The 21,406-nt window shown below is 46.6% G+C and overlaps 1 protein-coding gene across 1 annotated transcript in view; it reads left to right on the top strand.

Moving 5' to 3' along the window:
• Positions 1-347: 347 nt before the first annotated feature.
• The window catches only part of adamtsl2 (ADAMTS-like 2), a 27,939-nt gene continuing 6,880 nt past the window's right edge, over positions 348-21,406 (top strand). The window contains 12 exon segments of the mRNA XM_065962569.1: positions 348-614; positions 11,967-12,072; positions 15,442-15,584; positions 16,402-16,477; positions 16,791-16,893; positions 17,830-18,009; positions 18,258-18,340; positions 18,343-18,364; positions 18,542-18,622; positions 19,399-19,574; positions 20,247-20,267; positions 20,270-20,565. Of these exon segments, the coding sequence (XP_065818641.1) occupies positions 11,968-12,072; positions 15,442-15,584; positions 16,402-16,477; positions 16,791-16,893; positions 17,830-18,009; positions 18,258-18,340; positions 18,343-18,364; positions 18,542-18,622; positions 19,399-19,574; positions 20,247-20,267; positions 20,270-20,565 (1,286 nt within the window). The 5' untranslated portion in view covers positions 348-614; position 11,967.

Raw genomic sequence — 21,406 nt, forward strand, 5'->3', positions numbered from 1 at the left:
GCACTGTGGGAAATCTGGAGTTTCCCTCTGTCTCTGTCTGTTTCCATCCATTTTCTCAGCATGACATCTCCTCACCCCGACAACGGACTCACAGAGAGAGATAGAGGCAGACCATTGGAAGGCGTGGATATCATATAAGCATGTGAAATGTGTTAGCTTCAGTGGGCTCAGAGATGATCGCATTTTCAGAACAATCTCTTGAGAGAATGAAAGCAGAGCAGCCAGCAAGGGTTGCTCCTGTTTTTTCTCCTCTGACCCTCCCACCCTCTCCCTCCGCTGCCACTCTACTGCTCCTGCTGACTGGAGAGGAGGAGGAGGAGGAGGAGGAGGAGGAGGAGGAGGAAGAGGGATGCAGGGAGAGAGAGCACACCTTACCTCCCTCCCTTCCCCTCTCTCTCTGTCTGTCTCTCCCTCTTCACTCCAGAGCGACAACAGCACTCACCAACGCACCACCACACCACACACCACTGTCGCTGGCACCCTGACACACACACACACACACACACATACACACATACACACACACTTGCACATACACACACACTTGCACACATACACACACTGAGCAGCATCCTCAACACAGACTGAGACGCCCTTGGACTGCTGCAGGCGAGGTGAGTGAGTAAATATTTGAAACCTCCTGTGTGTGTGTGTGTGTGTGTGTGTGTGTGTGTGTGTGTGTGTGTGTGTGTGTGTGTGACAGTGTGCATATCATGCTTGAGTAAGCTGTGTTAAGTGTGTACTTCTTTGTGTATTTTCTGATTCAGTGTGTTTGCATGCCTGGAGAGCTAGTGTGATTTGTATCTGCTTTTTTTTGCCTGTGTACATATGTGTGTTTGTGTGTGTGTGTGTGTGTGTGTGTGTGTTTGTATGTGTGTGTGTGTGTGTGTGTGTGTGTGTGTGTAAGTGGCTGTGTGTGTGTGTGTGTGTGTGCGTGTGTGTGTGTGTATTTACAAGGTAAAGCAGAGCCAATTAGACTTGTGTTTTGCACCAGACCAAAACAAATCCACAAAAAAATGCTGACTCTCCTTCAGAAGTGTGTGTATGTGTGTTTATGTGTGCAGGTGTGTATGTGTGTTTATGTGTGTACCTAGAGAGGCCAGAGTCTGTCTGGAAACTTGTCAGCTGTAGGGCGATGTGTGTGTGTTTCTCAGTGTGTGTGTGTGTGTGTGTGTGTGTACAGTGGTGAGGTAGAGGCTTACTACTTGTCAAAGTGTGCATTCTGGTTTTTACTGTTTCTGAAGAGTTACAGGATAAAACCTCTCCACGTCTTGGCCTTCTAGTTTTACTTTCTAAACATGCTAAACTTCTTTTTATGGTAGTAAAGTAGTTTCTCCTCGTTCAAACGAGTCCTGGTGCCAACATTAAACACCCTTTGGGTTCAAAATGAAAGTCAGAAGTCTGTTCAGAAGATGGTACTGTAGAGGCTGAGGACGCCGTTAAAGGTTCTGTGTGGTTTCTGTTTTTACCTCAACCCGATCTTCAAATATTGAGGTGTCCAAATTACTTCCTGTAAAACTTTCGGAATATGAGTCGCAATGGTGTATAAGACGCAGTCGGTTTTGGGGGTCTCCTCGAGGGAAAAAGGTTAAAACCGCCTTCCTCTGACACGAATATTGTGTGTATTCACCGCCGGCAACTTTTCCGATGAAAGAAAAGGTATCAAAGTGCGTCTGATGCACCGGAATTTAACTGAACATTTACAAAAGGAATTCCTCCAATAGACAGACGACTAAATCAAAAGAAACAACCCCCCTCTCCTCCTGAACTCATCACTGGCTTTAAAGCACTGAGGCCAGGTGTGCGTCGTCGTCCAGTCAGAAGCTTCACCTGTGCAGAGACACCAGAAGGGGCGGGGGGACGAACAGCACAGGGAACAGCAAACAGCCGTGACAGGCGCAGACTGCACCCTTTGAGCGTCTGCTGTTTAAACTTCTACAGGTGGTGCTTTTCTCCTGTTAGAGGAAGAATGAGCAACTTTTTCATCCAGTAGATGTCGCCCATGAGCACCAGCATGAAACCAAAACAGACTTCCTGTTTGGCCACGCCTCCTCCATACTGAAGCCTCCACTCTCCTCCACTCACATTGCACGTAAGAGCTAAGTGTAAGCGGCGGACAAAATTGTCCTTTGCTCTAGCTGCATTGCTGTGTTAGCATGCTAATGTTAGCGCTCTTTAGTTAGCTCGTAGCTTCACATTTCATGTAAACTGACACAGAATGAGCGTGATCTAAAAACTCTTACTAACATCCAAATAATCAGTGAGTATGTTCTTCTTCTTCTCTCTAGTTCTTGACTAAAACAGCTTTTATACACAAGGGGAGGAGCCGGCCGTCCCGTCCATGTAAACACGGCTCTGACAACAACACAGCCAGCGGGACTCGAGCTTCTCCCTCATTGAAAATGTGCAGAACGTCAGCAGTCTTTGTGTAGTTTGTTAATATATTCAGTAGGTAAAGTTGGTGGTCAGACAGAGCACTAATGGGCTCCCTTGACTTTGCAAAGCGTGCTCAGTGTACATTTCTTTTTTCATTTTTCAAGTGAATGAAAGAATGAACTGAGCCTGGCAGTTTCCTGGGAAATGCAGCCCCGAAGAGCGAGTCAATAAATATGTCAGAGTTCAAGTGTGAGCAATCTGCCCCAGCTTCTGTTTGCCTCGGGGGTTTCTAAACTCCGCTGACCTCTCCTCAACTTCTCAGACTGGCTTCTTTACTCGTCCTCTAAGTCTTTGCTTATTTCTCTTTCTTCTCCTCCCTCTGTCTCGTATCCATCATCCTCTTTTCCCATCTCGTCCTCCGCCTGCCCATCTGTCTGTCTGTTGGTTCTCATGCTCGTTTTCTTTGCATACAAGAGGGCAATAAAACCCTGATTCATTCTCCTCTGCATGTGCACTGAAGAAGAAGAGAGTTTGGCTCATTGATGAGTCTACCCGCTGACGAGCAGACAGCCACACCACACTCGCTCCGCGGTCTGACCGATGTGGGCTTCAGAGGGCAGACAGAAACACCATCACCACTTATGTCTGATTTAAATCATGAACACTATGCAGTGGTTTTTGTCCAAATCTAATCAACAAAATTGTCTCGACCATTTAGCCATCAATCTCTCAACTGAAATATGCACATCACAACTTTTGAATTTTAGGGGAGAAGATGCAACCAAAGCTGTTCAGTGATGTTTAAGCGTTCACAAATCTTCAGCATGCATTTTGATTTGTACAAGATCTGTGAGCTGTGACTTCTAAACGCAGACAAAACTAAACTCTTCAAGAACAACAAAACGAGCATCGTCCCAGAAACTTCTGCTAACGACCGTCGAGGAATGGAGTTGGTGTCTTCTTTGAAATACTTCCCGTTTGTCTTTCACGTTCAGTATGTTCGTAAAAAGGTTTTATTTGGATTTGACGACACAAGTCCTGTTTCTCTTTTGGGGGGTCACATCAATATTCAAAATCCTGGAACCAGCTAATCGATAACTCGTGACTGTAAAACATTTGATTTTGCACACAAAACGTAAAAGGCAAAGGTACAGGACTGTGTTTGTAGTTTTTCCTGGGAGTGAAGGAACTACGCATCCCACAATCCATTGCGATTGTAAAGAGACCCACATACGATCGTTTATCGCGCTTCTTTCTGAACGTACACAGAACTTCTTACTACATTTATCTTTATTTAAGTGTTGATATTGTAGTTTGTGTTTAGTGCTTTGAACTTCAGTGGTAGCTGTAAACAGCCAACGTTTCCATGGTGACAGCAGGCTCCACCAATCAGAGACGTCGCTGTGATACTCTAGGGTTCTGGGTAGTGTAGTTGTTGTTTTTCCCGATTCCTGAATTACGATAAGGTGAAGAAATGCAACAAACTTTTTGTTTACATATCAAACAATCAGAATTCAAATCCTGCTGTAGGATATGATCATATTTGAGACGGCCAACAGAGGTCAGAGGATATTCAGTGTTAAACAGTTCAGTATCAGTCTTACCTCCCAGGGGACAGACTACTGCTGTCTGTCTGTCTGCTGAGGCTGCCAGCGCTACAAAAACAAGACAGCGAGGCGAGGGGCCCCAAGGGGCCGTCATGGTAGGTATACGGCGCAAGGGTGGGGGGGGGGGGGGGAGAGAATGGGAGGATGAGGGGACAGTGTTTACTTTTACCCTCTGGGTCTGCCTGCTCGACTTGCTGGGAAACTACAGCAACAAGGAGGAGGAAGACCAAGTGTGTGTGTGTGTGTGTGTGTGTGTGTGTGTGTGTGTGTGTGTGTGTCTCTCTGTGTGTGTGTGTGTGTGTGTGTGTGTGTGTGTGTGTGTGTGTGTGTGTGTGTGTGTGTGTGTGTGTGTGTGTGTGTCTCTGTGTGTGTGTGTGTGTGTGTGTGTGTGTGTGTGTGTGTGTGTGTGTGTGTGTGTGTGTGTCTGTGTGTGTGTGTGTGTGTGTGTGTGTGTGTGTCTCTGTGTGTGTGTGTGTGTGTGTGTGTGTGTGTGTGTGTGTCTGTCTCTGTGTGTGTGTGTGTCTCTGTGTGTGTGTGTGTGTGTGTGTGTGTGTGTGTGTGTGTGTGTGTGTCTCTGTGTGTGTGTGTGTCTCTGTGTGTGTGTGTGTGTGTGTGTGTGTGTGTGTGTGTGTGTGTGTCTCTCTGTGTGTGTGTGTGTGTGTGTGTGTGTGTGTGTGTGTGTGTGTGTGTGTGTGTGTGTGTGTGTGTGTGTCTCTGTGTGTGTGTGTGTGTGTGTGTGTGTGTGTGTGTGTGTGTGTGTGTGTGTGTGTGTCTGTGTGTGTGTGTGTGTGTGTGTGTGTGTGTGTCTCTGTGTGTGTGTGTGTGTGTGTGTGTGTGTGTGTGTGTCTGTCTCTGTGTGTGTGTGTGTCTCTGTGTGTGTGTGTGTGTGTGTGTGTGTGTGTGTGTGTGTGTGTGTGTCTCTGTGTGTGTGTGTGTCTCTGTGTGTGTGTGTGTGTGTGTGTGTGTGTGTGTGTGTGTGTGTGTGTGTCTCTGTGTGTCTGTGTGTGTGTGTGTGTGTAGTTTAAGTTTGTTTTCATCTTTTTTATTTACTCCATAAGGAACATATTTAGTTCTGTTAGAGAATGGTGCGCAGGCTGTTCTGCCACTCGAGGTCACTCTAACTGTCACGGGTACTCTGACCACGAGGTGTTTTAGGACCAAACAAAGAGGAACTATCCACGAGGGAGTTCCCTGAGAACTATCAAGGGGACTTTCTGCTGGCGCTGAGAGAGAACCTACTCTGAAGCAGGAGCTACAAAGGTTCCTCTTAGGGCACACGCGGTCACACTGGCCATCCGTACCGTGCCCAGGCACGTTTCAAGCCTAAAGTCCAGTTCGTTTGACCGGTGTGACCGCTCCGTATCGTGCTCAGGCACAGTACACTTCATGCACGAGCACAAGCACGCAGGTACACAACGCTGACAGCCTTCATTAAGGAGAAATCCAAAGTTTCATGTCTGTATCTGAATAACATGACTCAATATAAGACACAAAGTCGCTGTCATGTTCTGTGTTGTTCTCCGATGTGCGGGCGTCTGCGCGGACTCATGCACGGACTCGCTGCGCGTCTATTTTATTTTTTAATTTATTTATTGCTGTATCTGATTAAAATGGTTTAAAAAAGGCTGTAAAGTAGCTGTCATGTTCTGTGTTTGTCTCTGATGTGCAGACGCAGACTCGACTGCACGTCTCTTTCTCTCTCTCTCTCTCTCTCTCTCTCTCTCTCTCTTTCTCTCTCTCTCTCTCTCTCTCTCTCTCTCTTCATAATAACAGTGTGCATGTGTTGTATTAAGACGTTATGTACAAGAGGTAATCGTGCTTAGGCACTGATAGTCCTGTGTAGTGTGACCGTGGGCCGCGCCGGCCAGCGTGGGAGTGGCGCTGCAGGGGGGGCAATTGTGCTTGGGTACAGCACGGTACAGAGGCTCCGTGCTGTACGGAGACAGTACAAGGCTCCATGTTCACCAGCTGTTCTTGAGCGCTAGCGTCCTTTTCCCCTCTATTGTTTTCGGCAGAAAGCACAGCGCCCAGCGTCTTTTCTTCTTTTTTTGTGCAGCTGATCCGAGCGCTCAAGTTGAAAATCTTCCAACTTTTCAGAAAAGCGCTGCTGACATCACCGCCGCTCTTTTCCTAATGTATGATATTCCCGTAGTTTTGCCGCCTATGGATCGTGTCTTGTTCCCACATCCTCTTTGCGCCGTGTCTGATCGGGATGGATGTGATATGTTTGTATGAAATCTTTTACTTCTTGTGGATCGTTGGGACGTTTGCGGACACAGCAGTCGACCTTTAGATGGTAAGACAAATGAACCAGAACAACTTGTTTGCTCGTTGGTGGTCTGACTGATGCGTAGATTGTGGTTGCTTTGGCGGTTGGATCAGAGGTCAGGGTCAGAGGACTCCTCACAACCCCTTCAACCTCGGTCTTAACCAATGAAAACTCTGCGTTTGATGTGGTCGTGTGTAACTTTGTGGAGAGGTCGTTCTGACCTGAAATGAAACTCAACTGAAAGATCGACATTACCCACTTGAGGAGGACATTCAGGGAGATGGATCGGTGAGACGACACTGAAGACTTTTGTCCAAGAGATGAAACGACTTAAAGCTCACATATTCTCCTCCTCTTCTTCAGTTTCAATAAGTCTCAGAGCTCCTCAAAACATGTGTGTGAAGTGTCTTATTCTAAATCCACTCTGATCCTGTATTTGATCATGTCTATAAACCCCTCTATTTCAGCCCTGCTCAGAACAGGCTGTTTCTGTGTCTGTACCTTTAAATATGTAAATGAGCTGTTTCTGACCACACCCCCTCTCTGGAAGGGCTTGGGTGTACTCGGTCTTTCTCGCTCCATGTTCTATTGTTTACGGTGAGAAGGCAGACTCAGAGGGCAGAACAAACACCTAGCTGTGAGAGTGTCACCCACCTGGGGGAGGGGCTACTGCCCTTTGTGATGTCATGAAGGCAGACTCAGAGGGCAGAACAAACACCTAGCTGTGGGAGTGTCACCCACCTGGGGGACGGGTTACTGCCCTTTGTGATGTCATGAAGGCAGACTCAGAGGGCAGAACAAACACCTAGCTGTGGGAGTGTCACCCACCTGGGGGAGGGGTTACTGCCCTTTGTGATGTCATGAAGGCAGACTCAGAGGGCAGAACAAACACCTAGCTGTGGGAGTGTCACCCACCTGGGGGAGGGGTTACTGCCCTTTGTGATGTCATGAAGGCAGACTCAGAGGGCAGAACAAACACCTAGCTGTGGGAGCTGTGCGCTGTGTTATAGCAGCTGAGAGGGAGAGCAAGTTTCTGTGTGATCAACTTTTAAAGTGAGAACAGTCAACATGCAAGGGCATATGCGTCCCCGAGTGTGCACATGGCTAAGGCCTGGGCGTGCATGGTGGGAACATTTAATGTGTGTCTATGTGTGTGTGTGTGTGTGTGTGTGTGTGTGTGTGTGTGTGTATTCAGTCACGCCACTGGCAGTGTGTATACACACGTGCAGCTGTGTCTGCTCTGTGTGATCCTGTGTGTGTGTGTGTGTGTGTGTGTGTGTGTGTGTGTGTGTGTGTGTGTGTGTGTGTGTGTGTGTTTGGCAGCTGGCCGGGCTCCAGCTGTGTCTGGTTGGATAATGAAGTCCAGGTGCTGCCTCGCCTGCTTTAAGACACCTGTCACCAATATTTAGTGCCAGAGAAAGCCAGACTGCAAACAGGGCGAGACGAGCTGTTTGCTTATTTTAACAAGGGAGCCTAACTGGACCTGAGGACACGGGATGTACTATGAAGCCCTTTCCTAGAAGCTCTCTCTGTCTGTCTGTCTGTGTGTGTGTGTGTGTCTATGTGTGTGTATGAGTGTTCAGTATATGCAGCCTGGAGCCTCCCTGGAGAGTTTTGCCGATTCAGACATTGCTGCCAAGAATGTCTCCCTGAAGTTCTCCCTCAAAAGGTTCAATATTTAAATGCATCCTTCCTTATTTTCATTTATGTTTTATACTTTTTATACTTTTGTACTTCTAACAGTTTACCTTCGTTGTTGTGCCGTAAAGGCCAAGGGCACAAAAAACATGGATACGGTCAAACTAAATCAAGAATTATCTTTAAATCAAACCAGTGATTTTCTGCTGCTTTCATCAGGACGCTCATCCCCAAGTCGCCCTGATGTCATTGGTCGAGAGGCGGGGTTACACCCTGGACTGTTCACCAGCCAATCACAGGACTGATTTATAGAGACAGACAACCAGACACACTCACATTCACACCTACAGACAATTTAGAGTCAGCAGTTAACCTAACGAGCATGTCTTTGGACTGTGAGAGGAAGACGGAGAACCAGGAGAGAACCCACACATGAACGAGGAGAACATGCAGACTCCTCACAGAGAGACTCCTGAAGGACGGGGATTCAAACCAGGAACCTCCACACAGAGAGTCTCCTGAAGGACGAGGATTCAAACCAGGAACCTCCTCACAGAGAGACTCCTGAAGGACGGGGATTCAAACCAGGAACCTCCTCACAGAGAGACTCCTGAAGGACGGGGATTCAAACCAGGAACCTCCTCACAGAGAGACTCCTGAAGGACGGGGATTCAAACCAGGAACCTCCTCACAGAGAGACTCCTGACAGACGGGGATTCAAACCAGGAACCTCCTCACAGAGAGACTCCTGAAGGACGGGGATTCAAACCAGGAACCTCCTCGCTGTATGATGACAAACTCACTGAACTTCACATTTCGCAATAGCCAAGACGTAAAGCTCCTTTTATTATTGAAACTCTTGGATTTAAAGTGAATGAAAAAAGACTTTCTTAAGCGCGCTCAGACTGATTTCTTTCCTGCAAACAGTTTGGGATAAATCCTGTCAGAACACAGGTTTGAGGTGGAGTGTTCCTGTCAGTGAAAGGCTTCATTGTGTCTTTACACTCATGTATACAACAAACCGTGTGCTGGAAAAGGAGGGCACTTGAGCACTCTTCAGGTACCCTCCTCTTCCTGTGTGTCTGTGCACGTTCATGTTAGCCTTTACATGCACACATCTATATTTCCTGGTGGTCTGAAGAGCCAAACAAAGGCCTACCTGTGTGAAGTTATAGGAAACTTACCTTCGTCCTTCCAGCACATTGGGGCTTGTTTAACTTTTTACACGGGCCCCCTCCGCTGTCCAACTCCCCTCTCCTACACCTGAGGCCTCTCAGCAGCCTGTCTGTGTCACCCTCCTCATGCTAGCGCCAGCCCGCCACAGACTGCCAATACATCCACACACACAGGTTCTTGGCGTTGGCGTGTATTGTCTGAGAAAAACGCTGGTCGGCTGCCATGCCGTTGTTCTCCTGTTGGTTTCTCTGACGTGTTTGGAAAGCTGACAGATAATACTGGGTTTCATCTGAAGCTGAGTTCACCTGATGCTGTAATCCAGAACATCTTTTCACTACCAGCCTTAAGCTAACAAGGCTAAGCTAATAACGCTGGTGAGGCAGGAGTTCTATAAACACTAAACTCTGTTTATGTGAAGAAGAGCCCCTGTGGTTACAGGGGGGGGGGGGGAGGGGGGGACCTCACAGCTGTCAGGGAGTTTATTTTAGAACTTTTGTTCGGACCTGCCTAGCTATTTTCCAGAGATTTTTGGTTCTTGTAGTGACCGTGACCTCAATTTGGGGCGGCAGTAGCTCAGTCTGTGAGGACTTGGGTTGGGAATCAGACGGTCACCGGTTCAAGGACGGAAATTGGCCTGGTAGCTGGAGAGGTCCACGTCCTGAGTACTGCCGAGGTGCCCTTGAGCAAGGCACCTAACCCCCCACCAGCTCAGGAGCACCCACTGTGGGCAGCCCCCTCACTCTGAAACCTCTCCATTAGTGCATGTCCACAGGATCCTGTTTGTGCATGTGTGTGTATTTCAGCCTGTGTTTGTGTAGCATGTTCACTAGACAGAGTGTAAAAACAAATTTCCCCTCGCTGGATTAATAAAGAACAAATCATTATTATTATTATTTCAGAGCGCTTACAGTAAATTATCGTTGCTAGGTTAGGAGTGTCGTCTCGCTGCACTTCTGCTTCCTGTGGTATAATGCTTCATGTTTGCTTTGATTCAAGGACAGTTTTTCATATTAAAAGAATAATGTAATTAGCAGCAGCTCTAGAAGTCACACACTTCTGGAATCAACCAAATGGCAGGCAAGACGTTCCAGGCTATCTGTAGCGGCGCAGAGGAAGGATTCTCCTCTGAACATAAAGTTCTGGTGAGGACTTTGACGTTTTGATAGCTTGAAATAATGTCATGTGTGCTGTATGAGGGCGGCAGCCTAATGACAGGGGCTTACATTTCTAGCTCCGTGCACCAAAAAGTTAAGAATTGAAGACGCCTTTCGGAGGAGGAGAGGTGAAACATCTTCAAAATCATCAACCAGTCAAGATTCCTTTGGATCAAGCTATGAATTAACCATCACCTGGATGACGTGACTGCATGAACATACACAGAAATCACCTCCACACTCACTGCAGGATGTAGTGTGTACGTTTACTGCTTGTAGCTACACTGCAAGCTAACCGCCGGTGTTTGTCACCTTCCTGTCCAACAGGAAGTAGATCAACTCCACGTCCACGGGTAAAAGACAACACAAGGTTCACCCTCGTTTTAGAACGATCTTTATCCACTCTGTGTTTCTCCTCACTCTCATTATATTTTCTCTTCTTTGCTGCTACGTCCACGTCCGTCATATTCACCGCTTTGAATCTCGTCCAATCACTGAATTGTATCCACTCCTAAACTCACCTGCTGCGCTGTCATTGGCTGGAGGAAACACACCAGCTCCGCCCCCAGAAACGTCCCAAGTCAACCGTCACAAATCAGAACAGTAAAATCCAGTGAGAGGACAGAGTCTCTGCAGACACAGTCACCACCACACATGTACGGAGGCCCAGAAGGGACAATGGAGCAGCTTCACTTCAGGAGAAGTCTGTCTTTTATTTTGAAGGAAAAAGCGTGTGTGTGTGTGTGTGTGTGTGTGTGTGTGTGTGTGTGTGTGTGTGTGTGCTCTGCTATGTGAATGTTGGCTCGACACACAAGTTACTTTCTGTCAAACACGCTGCGCTCTGCACATATGTAACAGACTGCAGAGCTTCAGGTATCCCCCTCCCTAAAAAAAAAAAACTCAGAGAGTTGTTCTTGGAAGCGAGGGATTTCATTGGAGAGTCAGAAAGGAAATATTACAACCACAAATGTGTTCTCTTGGCGTAACAAAAATCCAACTTCAGGCCCTTCTGTGGGTTTGGAAGCGGAGAAGCCTGAAATGGGGAGAGGGGGAAAAGACAAGAAATAACACCCGCATGTCTCGGCAATTTGCTTTCATCTACAATTCACATAAGTGCCTGGACGTGGGATTTTAAATGCCCCGAGAACTTATTAGTGGTCGTAACATTTCCTTTATACCCTTCAGGCATCGTGAAAGACTCGTCACTGGGTGGTGCTTCGATTTAGAAACTGGGACAGATTTGTGGACTAGACTCTCTCCATAAATCATAACTCTGGCTGCTCTATTTTTGTGATAAATGTCACGTGTTGAGAGTTTTAGAGGTCGCTGATTTCTGCCAGACGATTTCCACTAATCACAAACTGGACACAAGGCAGAAACATTACAGTGTGCATTCACGTTTTCCTTCTCCTTGATGTCTTGATGCTTCTCGAACATGTGAAATGAGAATCAAGGGTAGTACTTTTTTATGCACGAGAAAAAATGCAATCTGAATATGGAAATCCAGGTTAAAGAAAAGGAGGGATAGAGTGAGGAAGTCAAACCTGGGGCGCACACTGCTATGTGTTAGATGTATTTCTGTCTTTGTGCTGTTTTTATGATGTGTCTTGTCTGTACGTCCCTCAGGGACAATCAAGATCTTCCAATCAGAAGTTTATATCGTCTGTCTTATTGTTTCCCAATGTCAGAGCTCGGGTACAGTACAAGGCCTGATGGAGCTCTCTCTCTCACTCTCTTATTAACCAGGATGAAGGTGCGCTCACTGGAACAGTGCAGGGAGACGGGTGTGGTCCTGCTGGGCTTCCTAACGCTGGCAGTGTCCGTAGGGAACCTGTCCACCAGGGGGCTGCAGGTACGTAACAGTCAGAGAAATATTCTCAGAATCACTGCCATGTTTTTTCACACCATCTATTCATCCATCATCTATATACCATTTTTCCCGTTCGGGCCTGAAGCCGATTGCAGCTGTCATTGGCCGAGAGGCGGGGTTACACCCTGGACTGTTCACCAGCCAATCACAGGACTGACTTATAGAGACAGACACACTCACATTCAGAGAGTCAGCAGTTAACCTAACGAGCATGTCTTTGGACTGTGGGAGAAAGACAGAGTACCAGGAGAGAACCCACACATGCACGAGGAGAACATGCCGGGGAACAAGGACGGGGATTCAAACCAGGAACCTCCTCACAGAGAGACTCCTGAAGGACGAGGATTCAAACCAAGAACCTCCTGACAGAGAGACTCCCGTCAGACGGGGATTCAAACCAGGAACCTCCACACAGAGAGACTCCTGAAGGACGAGGATTCAAACCAAGAACCTCCTCACAGAGAGACTCCCGACAGACGGGGATTCAAACCAGGAACCTCCTCACAGAGAGACTCCTGAAGGACGGGGATTCAAACCAGGAACCTCCTGACAGAGAGACTCCCGTCAGACGGGGATTCAAACCAGGAACGTCCTCACAGAGAGACTCCTGAAGGACGGGATTCAAACCAGGAACCTCCTCACAGAGAGACTCCTGAAGGACGGGGATTCAAACCAGGAACCTCCTGACAGAGAGACTCCCGTCAGACGGGGATTCAAACCAGGAACGTCCTCACAGAGAGACTCCTGAAGGATGTGGATTCAAACCAGGAACCTCCTCACAGAGAGACTCCCGTCAGACGGGGATTCAAACCAGGAACCTCCTGACAGAGAGACTCCCGTCAGACGGGGATTCAAACCAGGAACGTCCTCACAGAGAGACTCCCGTCGGACGGGGATTCAAACCAGGAACCTCCTCACAGAGAGACTCCTGAAGGACGGGGATTCAAACCAGGAACGTCCTCACAGAGAGACTCCTGAAGGACGGGGATTCAAACCAGGACCCTTTTCACTGTGAGTCAACAGGTGGTGCGCAGTGGTTAGAAATACTGTTGTCAGACTGGTAGAGACAGAAGTTCTCTTTCAGAGCTCTCTGTTAGAAAGCTGCTGTGAGATTACATCCAGTTGACCCAAGATAATACACGCTGGTGTGAAATGTAAAGGGCCATATTTTTGGTTACACAAGCCTCGTTACCATCAAGATGATTTGAAAGCTCACATTTTTAGGTCAAATTATTGTACACAACTTGTACTGCACCTGGAGCCCTGACACCCGTCACTTTGAGCTTCTGCTTCATTTATGTTTTACACTCAGCCCAGTCAGGCCTTCCTTGGTCAAGATGCAGGCACCACACACTCGTTGGCAGGCTCTTCTCCACTTTCACTGATTCTTGGGAATCTTCTGAATCTCTCCATGTCTGGACCCTCTTCTTGGACTGATTAAGCCAAGACCCTACCAGGCTCCATTGCTCAAAGGGATTTTCCAATCTGCAGGAGATCAAGTTTTCAATAGGGGTGAGGAGCCTCTTTGTATCCAAAGGGACCATCTAAGGTGGTTTTCCTCTTGTATCAGGAATCCACTGGGGCTGGGAGCACCTTTGGGGGAAGGAGCAAGGAGACCTTCAGGTAGACTCTGAGCTCAATGGAAAGGTTTTTTTTATCTCATGTAGTCTGGACCACAGCTTTAGATCACCCAGGAGGAGCTGAAAGGCGACATGTGGACTTACCGGCTTCAAATGCCTCCAAAACCCAGACCCCCCGATAAACAGAAAAAAAACAGCTTGAAGTTAGAGACCAGAGACCTTCTTAGCAAAGGTCCAGTTGGTTCCTCTGTGGGTCATTCACATCATAAATAGACTTTATCGTTCATCATCAAACTGTTAGTGACTGTCAGACATCATCATGTTTAATCATTTCATGTTAAAGGATTTCAATTAAACTCAAATTCATGAGAACTGAATCTAATACGTATTCTGCTAACACTGATGAGCTACTGATCCTCGTACCCCATCACCTTATCTTTTCTCTCTTGCCCCTAACTCTCCACTGTCTCTCTCTCTCTCTGTACACATCTCTCTCTCTCTCTCTCTCTCTCTCTCTCTCTCTCTTTCTCTCTCTGTACTCATCTATCTCTCCTGTCTCTCTCTCACTTACGCTCTCTGTCTGGTATTTCCAGTGTCTCTCGCCCTATCTCCCAGCTGCTCTGTCTCACACCTTTACAAGGAGCTCAGTGCACATTCCAGCGGTCACTCTGATCTATCTGTGTGAGTGAGGGGACGCAGCCACCGGCCTGAGTTAATGTTGCTGAGCATCAGGAATGTGTGAAATGCTGACCGTCTTCACACGTTGCAGCGCTCTGACGCTCAGTTCCTGTCACTCTGACTCACTCTGAGTCAAATCATCTGGGCAGAAGTTTAACACTGAGAAGATGACCGACTGTTCATAACACTAAACACAGATTATGCAACAACTAACTATTACACAAAAACCCTTTTCACACTTACAGAAATCTCCTGAAAAACTCTGGAGATTATCAGGAGGGGCTTTAGTTTATATGTGAACGTGAACAGCCAAATATTTCGCTTGGACTTCACCCAGAGTTTCTCCTGACAGACCCCTAGTCAGAGTGAGCTGATGTGAGAACACAGCAGGATAGTCTTTGACTGGTTCCAAAAATGGACCTTACCTTACAAAATGTATTTTTTCTGCTGGCGTCCTTTCTGTTATATTTTCAGAAAAAATCTAAGCCTGTCAATCGAAAAAAACAAAGATTTGATCAGGTGCATTTTCCTCAAAGAAAAACTCTGCACATGCACTTCAGTCGGGTTTTGTAGCGGCCAGCTGAAGTTATCCACTGATGCATTTCCAAAACTGTTTGTATCTAATCTTCACCCCCCCAGAATGTTTTTTCATCGACTGCTCTCTCTGCTGCTTCTGCTCGTCTTACTTGTCAGAGTGAAAAATGTTGACTTGCTGTGACGTTTCCTGGATAATACCAAAGTACACAGCCACATTTCAGATTTATTATTGGGGTTGTGACAGAGTGGACTTTCTGGCCTAAGCATTGCAACACATGCAACAAATTAAATGTAATCTGCTTCAAGGGGGAACATGTCTCCTCATAAAAAGTCTAAGTTGTGGCCGACGTGTAAACCGTTCTGCAGTCTGACGTTGAGTCGGGGTGATGGTCAAGCAGTCACAGTCTGATGGATTAATCTCTGATGGTGTGTGGGCCAAATGAAGCTCAGTGTTGAGCTTACTGTAAATCAAACTATTTCTCCTCTCTCTCTCTTGATGTGATTTTAATGTCCCTTAGAATAGCTAAATGTTCAGATGTACTTTCTGTGTTTTCAGGAGGATGGCGCTGCGTCCAACAGCCTGGAGGAGGAGCTGGAAGTGACCACGTACTGGTGGGGGGAGTGGGCCAAGTGGACCGCCTGCACACGTACCTGTGGAGGGGGAGTGATGTCACAGGAGCGACACTGCCTCAAGCAGAGGTCAGTCATATCTATACCTTACAATTTTAGGATGAAAATTAACGTTTTAGTGTAAAAACTAACGGCACAGTGCAACCCTAATAGCCAGTAACTGTTATTAATGAAAGGGTCACTTTTACGCCCAGTGGCCATGTTGTGTAGGTAACACTCCCCCACCCCTTGGGAGTGTTGATCTTAAAAGGAGATGAGGTAAAATGGTGGCATGTTGAGATCTTCAGGCAGCAGAAAGTGAAAATTAAGCTGTTTGAAGTCAATGGTGCAGCATTTCTCCTGCCGCTTGAACTGCACATTATCCAAATAGTAGGATGCACCAAGACAGCCTGGTTCACAACGCACTCGTTACTCTACTTGTTGAACAACAGGGTCATGCATCGGCAGTCCTAATCCTCGGTTACATATCAGAAACCCTTTTTAAAAAGAATATATATATATATGTTTTTGGGCATTTTGGGGCCTTGGGACTTTCTTTCCCCCATTACTCCTCCATGATATTCAGACTGATGATAGGCAGAACATCACAGGGACGTAACAGTTGATAAGTGAAGTTAAGATACGTCTTCCCTTGCTCTCTTCACCTCAGGTACATCTTGCTTCAGCCCTGTACAGCGTCAAATGAAACTTGGGGACTGACACCAGGCACGGGGTCATGCACGGGTCAAAGCCCTTATGCCATGCTTTTTAAGTCATCATTAAAACAGAAATATAGGCTCATTTATAATGCATCCTGATACTTTTATTTGTATGTCTCTCATCAGTTACAGGCTCTTTGTTTAATGATATTCTGTTCTTTCTGCCACTGTTTGTTTTCTGTCCAAAGAAAGAAAGTTGCTGCTGGGAAGGACAACATGACCTGCACAGGAACTCCAAAGAAATATCATCTCTGCAACACTAAAGTGGGTATCAGGCTTGCAGTTAATTTCTCATCACTTTCTCTCACTTCTTTATTAAAACAAACAAACCTTCTGACAGTAAGAGGACCGTGGTAGTGGCAGACACGGCCTCCCGGGGTGTGTCAGCGTGGAGCTGTTTGAAAGCGAAGCCTGGGCGCGGCTCAGGCTGATCGTGCATTCTCTGAAAACTATCCCTGCACTAATAAACGCTCAAAAAGAATTTATTTGTATAACATACTGTAAAAACGGGGTCTCAACAAGTGTGTGAAACAGACCTCTTTTAATGGACCGTGCTGTGTGTGGGTGTGCTCTGCAGGAATGTCCCGCCACTGGGAGGAGCTTCAGAGAGGAGCAGTGCTGGTCCTTTAACTCTCAGCTTTACAGTGGGAGGAACTACCAGTGGAAACCTCTGTATCCTGGTAATTACACTCATAAAACCCACACACACAACCGCTCTTTACCCATTAAACTGAGCAGAGGGGACTGAGGTCAGACCTTTGTGAGCTGCTGAGATTTAATGTTCTGCATCCAGATTGTCAGCATCCTTAACGGTCCAATCAGTGAGATGTGTAGTTACGTAAATGATAAAGGTATCTTACTATCTGATCATTAAGGAAACATGTTGAAGTGCTGGCTTCTCTGACAACAATGCAGCAGCCAGTATGTCCTCCTTCTAACTTTAGATTCTGCTCCTGAATGCTCTGGATTTGTTTGGACCAGAGAAGGTAGGCGCTTTTAAGACCCCCCCCCCCACACGGCCGTTTTGACGCCCCTCGGTTTGTCAGATATGAGAGCAGTTATCAGGTCAACAGGTGTTGCAGCGATGGAAGCGGTCAAGAGAAGTGGTTCAGATAGAAGTGATTGTACCCGACCTAAAAAGCCTCTGCATGTTTCTAATAAGCTCCACGAGCAGAAACGTGCTCAAACTAGGATCGAATATTGGAGATGCTTTTGAAAAATGGAGAGAGGTTAGAACACAGAAAGGTTTACAGGACCCATGGAGAGCTGAACACTGAAGCTTCAGAGTCCACCACATGGTGACCTGAGTGAGCATGGACTCTAGGGGGGGGGGGGACAGCTCTCTATGATGTTTAGAATTTAGACTGCAGTACCCATTTTAAACACTAGGGGTCAGAGTTACATACTGCGCCTTTCTTAAATTCTTTTATCTCTTTTCTGATAAACTTAAATTTGACATCATGCCCTCTGAGTGCAGATGAGCCCCGTTCACTGACAGAAGTCCACCCTGAAAGTGATTCTGGTTATAGACATTTATTGAGGCTGATCCGTCTCAGCGTGCACGGTGGATAGAAGAAGAAACTCTTACTTCCTAGTGTTGTGTTGCCCCTCTCCAGACGACTACGTTCACATCTCTAGTAACCCCTGTGACCTCCACTGCACAACGACGGACGGCCAAAGACAGCTGATGGTGACGGCACGAGACGGCACGTCCTGCAAGTTCAGCAGCTACCGCGGTGTCTGCGTGGACGGTAAGTGTGAGGTGAGTCCAGTGTCTTCTTTACTTTGTCTATTTGGTGTCACTCCACCAGGGCTGGTTTGTGTGAGCAGCTTGAACCACAGACAGGAAGCTGTTATAGTCCAGTTTTGATACTGGTGTGATGACGGATTCAGAGCATCAGTAGCATGTTGTGTTTGCTTTCTTCGGCACCTTTATGACTGGTTCAAGAACTAATTTAGGATTTACGGATTTTCTTCTGTTTTTCTGTCCATTCTTCATTTTACTTCCTGATTTCCTGCTCAGCCAATCGGTGTGTGATGGAAGTGCTGTTTTCATCCAATACGTTGGATAAGTGTGGCGTCTGTCAGGGCGACGGCAGCAGCTGCAGCAGAGTCACCGGAAACTTCCCGCCGCGGGGGCCCTGAGTCTGGGTGAATATTGAATATAAAAACACTACAAAAACGTTACAAAAAGCTAACACTGAGCTTGAGGTTTCAGCCTGTTTTTAGGGAGATTTTATTCTCTAAATGTTCGGTTTCTAAATATTATAGTCACATAATTAAAAAAAGATTTCATTGATTGATGGATAAATGTTTCCTGTTGTCAAGGTTACTCTTTCATCACTCAAATCCCTGAAGGATCATGGGACATCCAGATCATTGAGAGGAAGAAGTCGGCCGATGTTCTTGGTGGGGTTTTTGGACACAAACATACAAACAGAAGATATTTTTCAAATGTTTAATAAATATGATATTTGTAATATAATCACTTTATTTTGAAAGAAAAACTAAAAGATAAAAATGACTTCACTTTCAGGACTTAAAGGGTTGATTTATCAGCTGTTGCAGGATTTCTGTCGGACTTATGTTAATTTTTTTAATGTGTCCATAACAAAAACCAAAGTAGAATTTTAAACTAAATTATCTTAAATTAAAGGCACAGTATGTAAAGTCCTCCACCAGGGGGCTCTCAATCCAAACAATACAAAAAGCTGACATTCAGGCTGTCGGGGAATCATGGGAGTGACTCTCTCTGCTACGAAGAAAACGAATCCCCGAGTTGACCATAGTCAAGACGACCAGATGAACCCCCCGCCCCCTCGATTGAGAGCCTCCTCGTGGTGGACTCTTTACATACTGTGCCTTGAAGCAAAAAGACAAAAATATTTCATAAATCTACTTCTTGTGGGGTTCCTCAGGGCTCTGTTTTTTCGCCTCTTCTTTTTTTACTTCTACATGCTGCCACTCGATGCTCTTGTAAGGAATCGCGGCTTATCTTTTGACTGTTTTTGCCGATCACACTCAAATATATCTCCCACTCGAAAGCATTAACCCACAGTCTTTACTAACGCTGCTCGAGCTGCTTCAAAGACATTAAAGACAGGAAACTCAGGGGCAACCTTGACTTTTCAGTCTGTGGAATTACTTGATTGAGCTTTCCACTGTGTCCTTTTCTTTTTCCTCAGCTGTGACCGACCAGGCAGGAAACTTCTTCTTTAATGGAGCCTACAAGGTGGACAGTCCTCAGAACTTCCACGCAGCAGGAACCATCTTCAAATACCGTCGGCCCATGGACGTTTATGAGACCGGGATCGAGTACATCGTCACCAAAGGCCCCATCGACCAGGCCATCAATATCCTGGTACACTTTCACTTCCTCCTTCACCACTTCAGACACATTAACATGACAGCCGCACTCAGACCTCTCAAATGGCACCTCATTGGTCCAATTACAAGCTTCCATTAGCTGTTCCCAGCCTATAATAGCCAATAAGAGCCTGAGTTGAAAGGAGGTGTCTGCCCCTTCTCTGACGTCTCTACAACCTACCTTAAATCAGTTTTGATTTGATGAAGGATAAGAGTTATTCACAATGAAGGCGTGTAGCTGACCTGATTGACAGGTGGGCGCGGTGTAACGGTTTGTCAGGAGGTTTAAAACCCGCCTCAGCTCCAGCTCTCAGCCTGTCGTTAGGTTGACTGAAAGTTAGACTGAGACAGCATTTCCAGCATGGAGACCGCCATCGATGGGACTCCAGCGCCCCCCTGCAGGAACAGACGGGTGACATCACTCAGGCTTCAAACATTCATACTTACAGTCTGTGGAGAAGATGTGTTTCCCTGAAGGATTTTATCTGAACTATCTGTACCTATTAGTTCTTTATATTTTAAAAATGTGGCACAGGTAAAACTAACACACCTCGTGAAAACAGCAGAGTTGTTTTGGTTCTGTTTTTTAGTTTTTCTTTGTTTCTGGTCTGAACCCTGCGTGATCTAACCTGACCCAGACTCGTCTAACTCTACTCCCATCACTCAGGTGTGGAACCAGAACGGTCGCACACTCCCTACATCACTTACGAGTACACGGTCCTCAGAGACTCCCTGCCCCCTGTCCCACCTCCACCTGTCTACACTGGATCAGACACCTCAGCCGGAGAGGTGTCTGTGGAAGTGGGGGGGCTGCTGGCCCCTAACGGCAGTATTTACGACCAGACGGCCCCTGAGGGCCACATTGAGCGAGGAGGTGTCGAGGTGCAGAAAGGCCAAGAGACAAACGAGGTGTACGAGGAGACAGTGGCCATCGACTGTGACCAGGACGGAGCAGCTGCCCCAAAATTCACAGGTAGAGACAGTTTGTCATGTTTTCCTCCCAAGAGCCGATGAACTCCCAGGAACTCTAAGACCTTTCTGTGTTCTAACCTCTCTCCATTTTCAAAAAACATCTCCAATATTAATCCTAGTTTGAGCACGTTGCAGAGGTTAAGGTTTTTGAGCTGCTAACTATGCAAAGCTGCTCTATACTGTAGGCTTCACAGACAGACGACATGAAAGGTGAACATGAGGAGAATAGGGGAGCTTTAAATGTTCAGGGTTGCAGGCCACATCTTCAACATGCCTGTACTTTTAGAGCATCTTTTCCCCCAACAGAAACATTTAAGGGGCAATCTGTTCTGCAGAACTTTATTTAGACCCGAAGATCCAGCTGTGGTTTCCTCCAGAGGTTCCTTGTCATCAGGAAAAATTCCCCGGAGTGGACATAGTGGACACTTTTTTCAGATTGGCATTTAGACACTTATCAGCTGACGTATTTATGCAGAAACTTTTATATCTGTGGAAAGATGATGCTGTCCATAATTTTACTGTTTGCTGTCTCGAGAATGAAGGAGGACTGGGAGAGAGAAGCTCCTCGGCCCATTGGCAGATGACATAAAAATAGGTCAGATTTAACATCGTTAACACTCGATCTTATCTCGGCTCTCTTCTTCTGTGAGATGGCCCTTCGATGCTCTGCATTATTCATGCTAAAGGCACACAAAGAGGATCAGCAGCAGATGAAAAATTCAGACTTTTGGTGGTGTTTTCTCCTCTTTAAAAAGGGCTGCAGCACAAACATGACAGTAATGGCCCTTCCTGCAGGCTCTCAGCTCGCTCAGCTGACTGGTGAGGTCATTACACCTCCACTTTGGTCGCTGAGAT

Source organism: Labrus bergylta, chromosome 2 (assembly GCF_963930695.1).
Source record: "Labrus bergylta chromosome 2, fLabBer1.1, whole genome shotgun sequence".
NCBI lineage: Eukaryota > Metazoa > Chordata > Actinopteri > Labriformes > Labridae > Labrus > Labrus bergylta.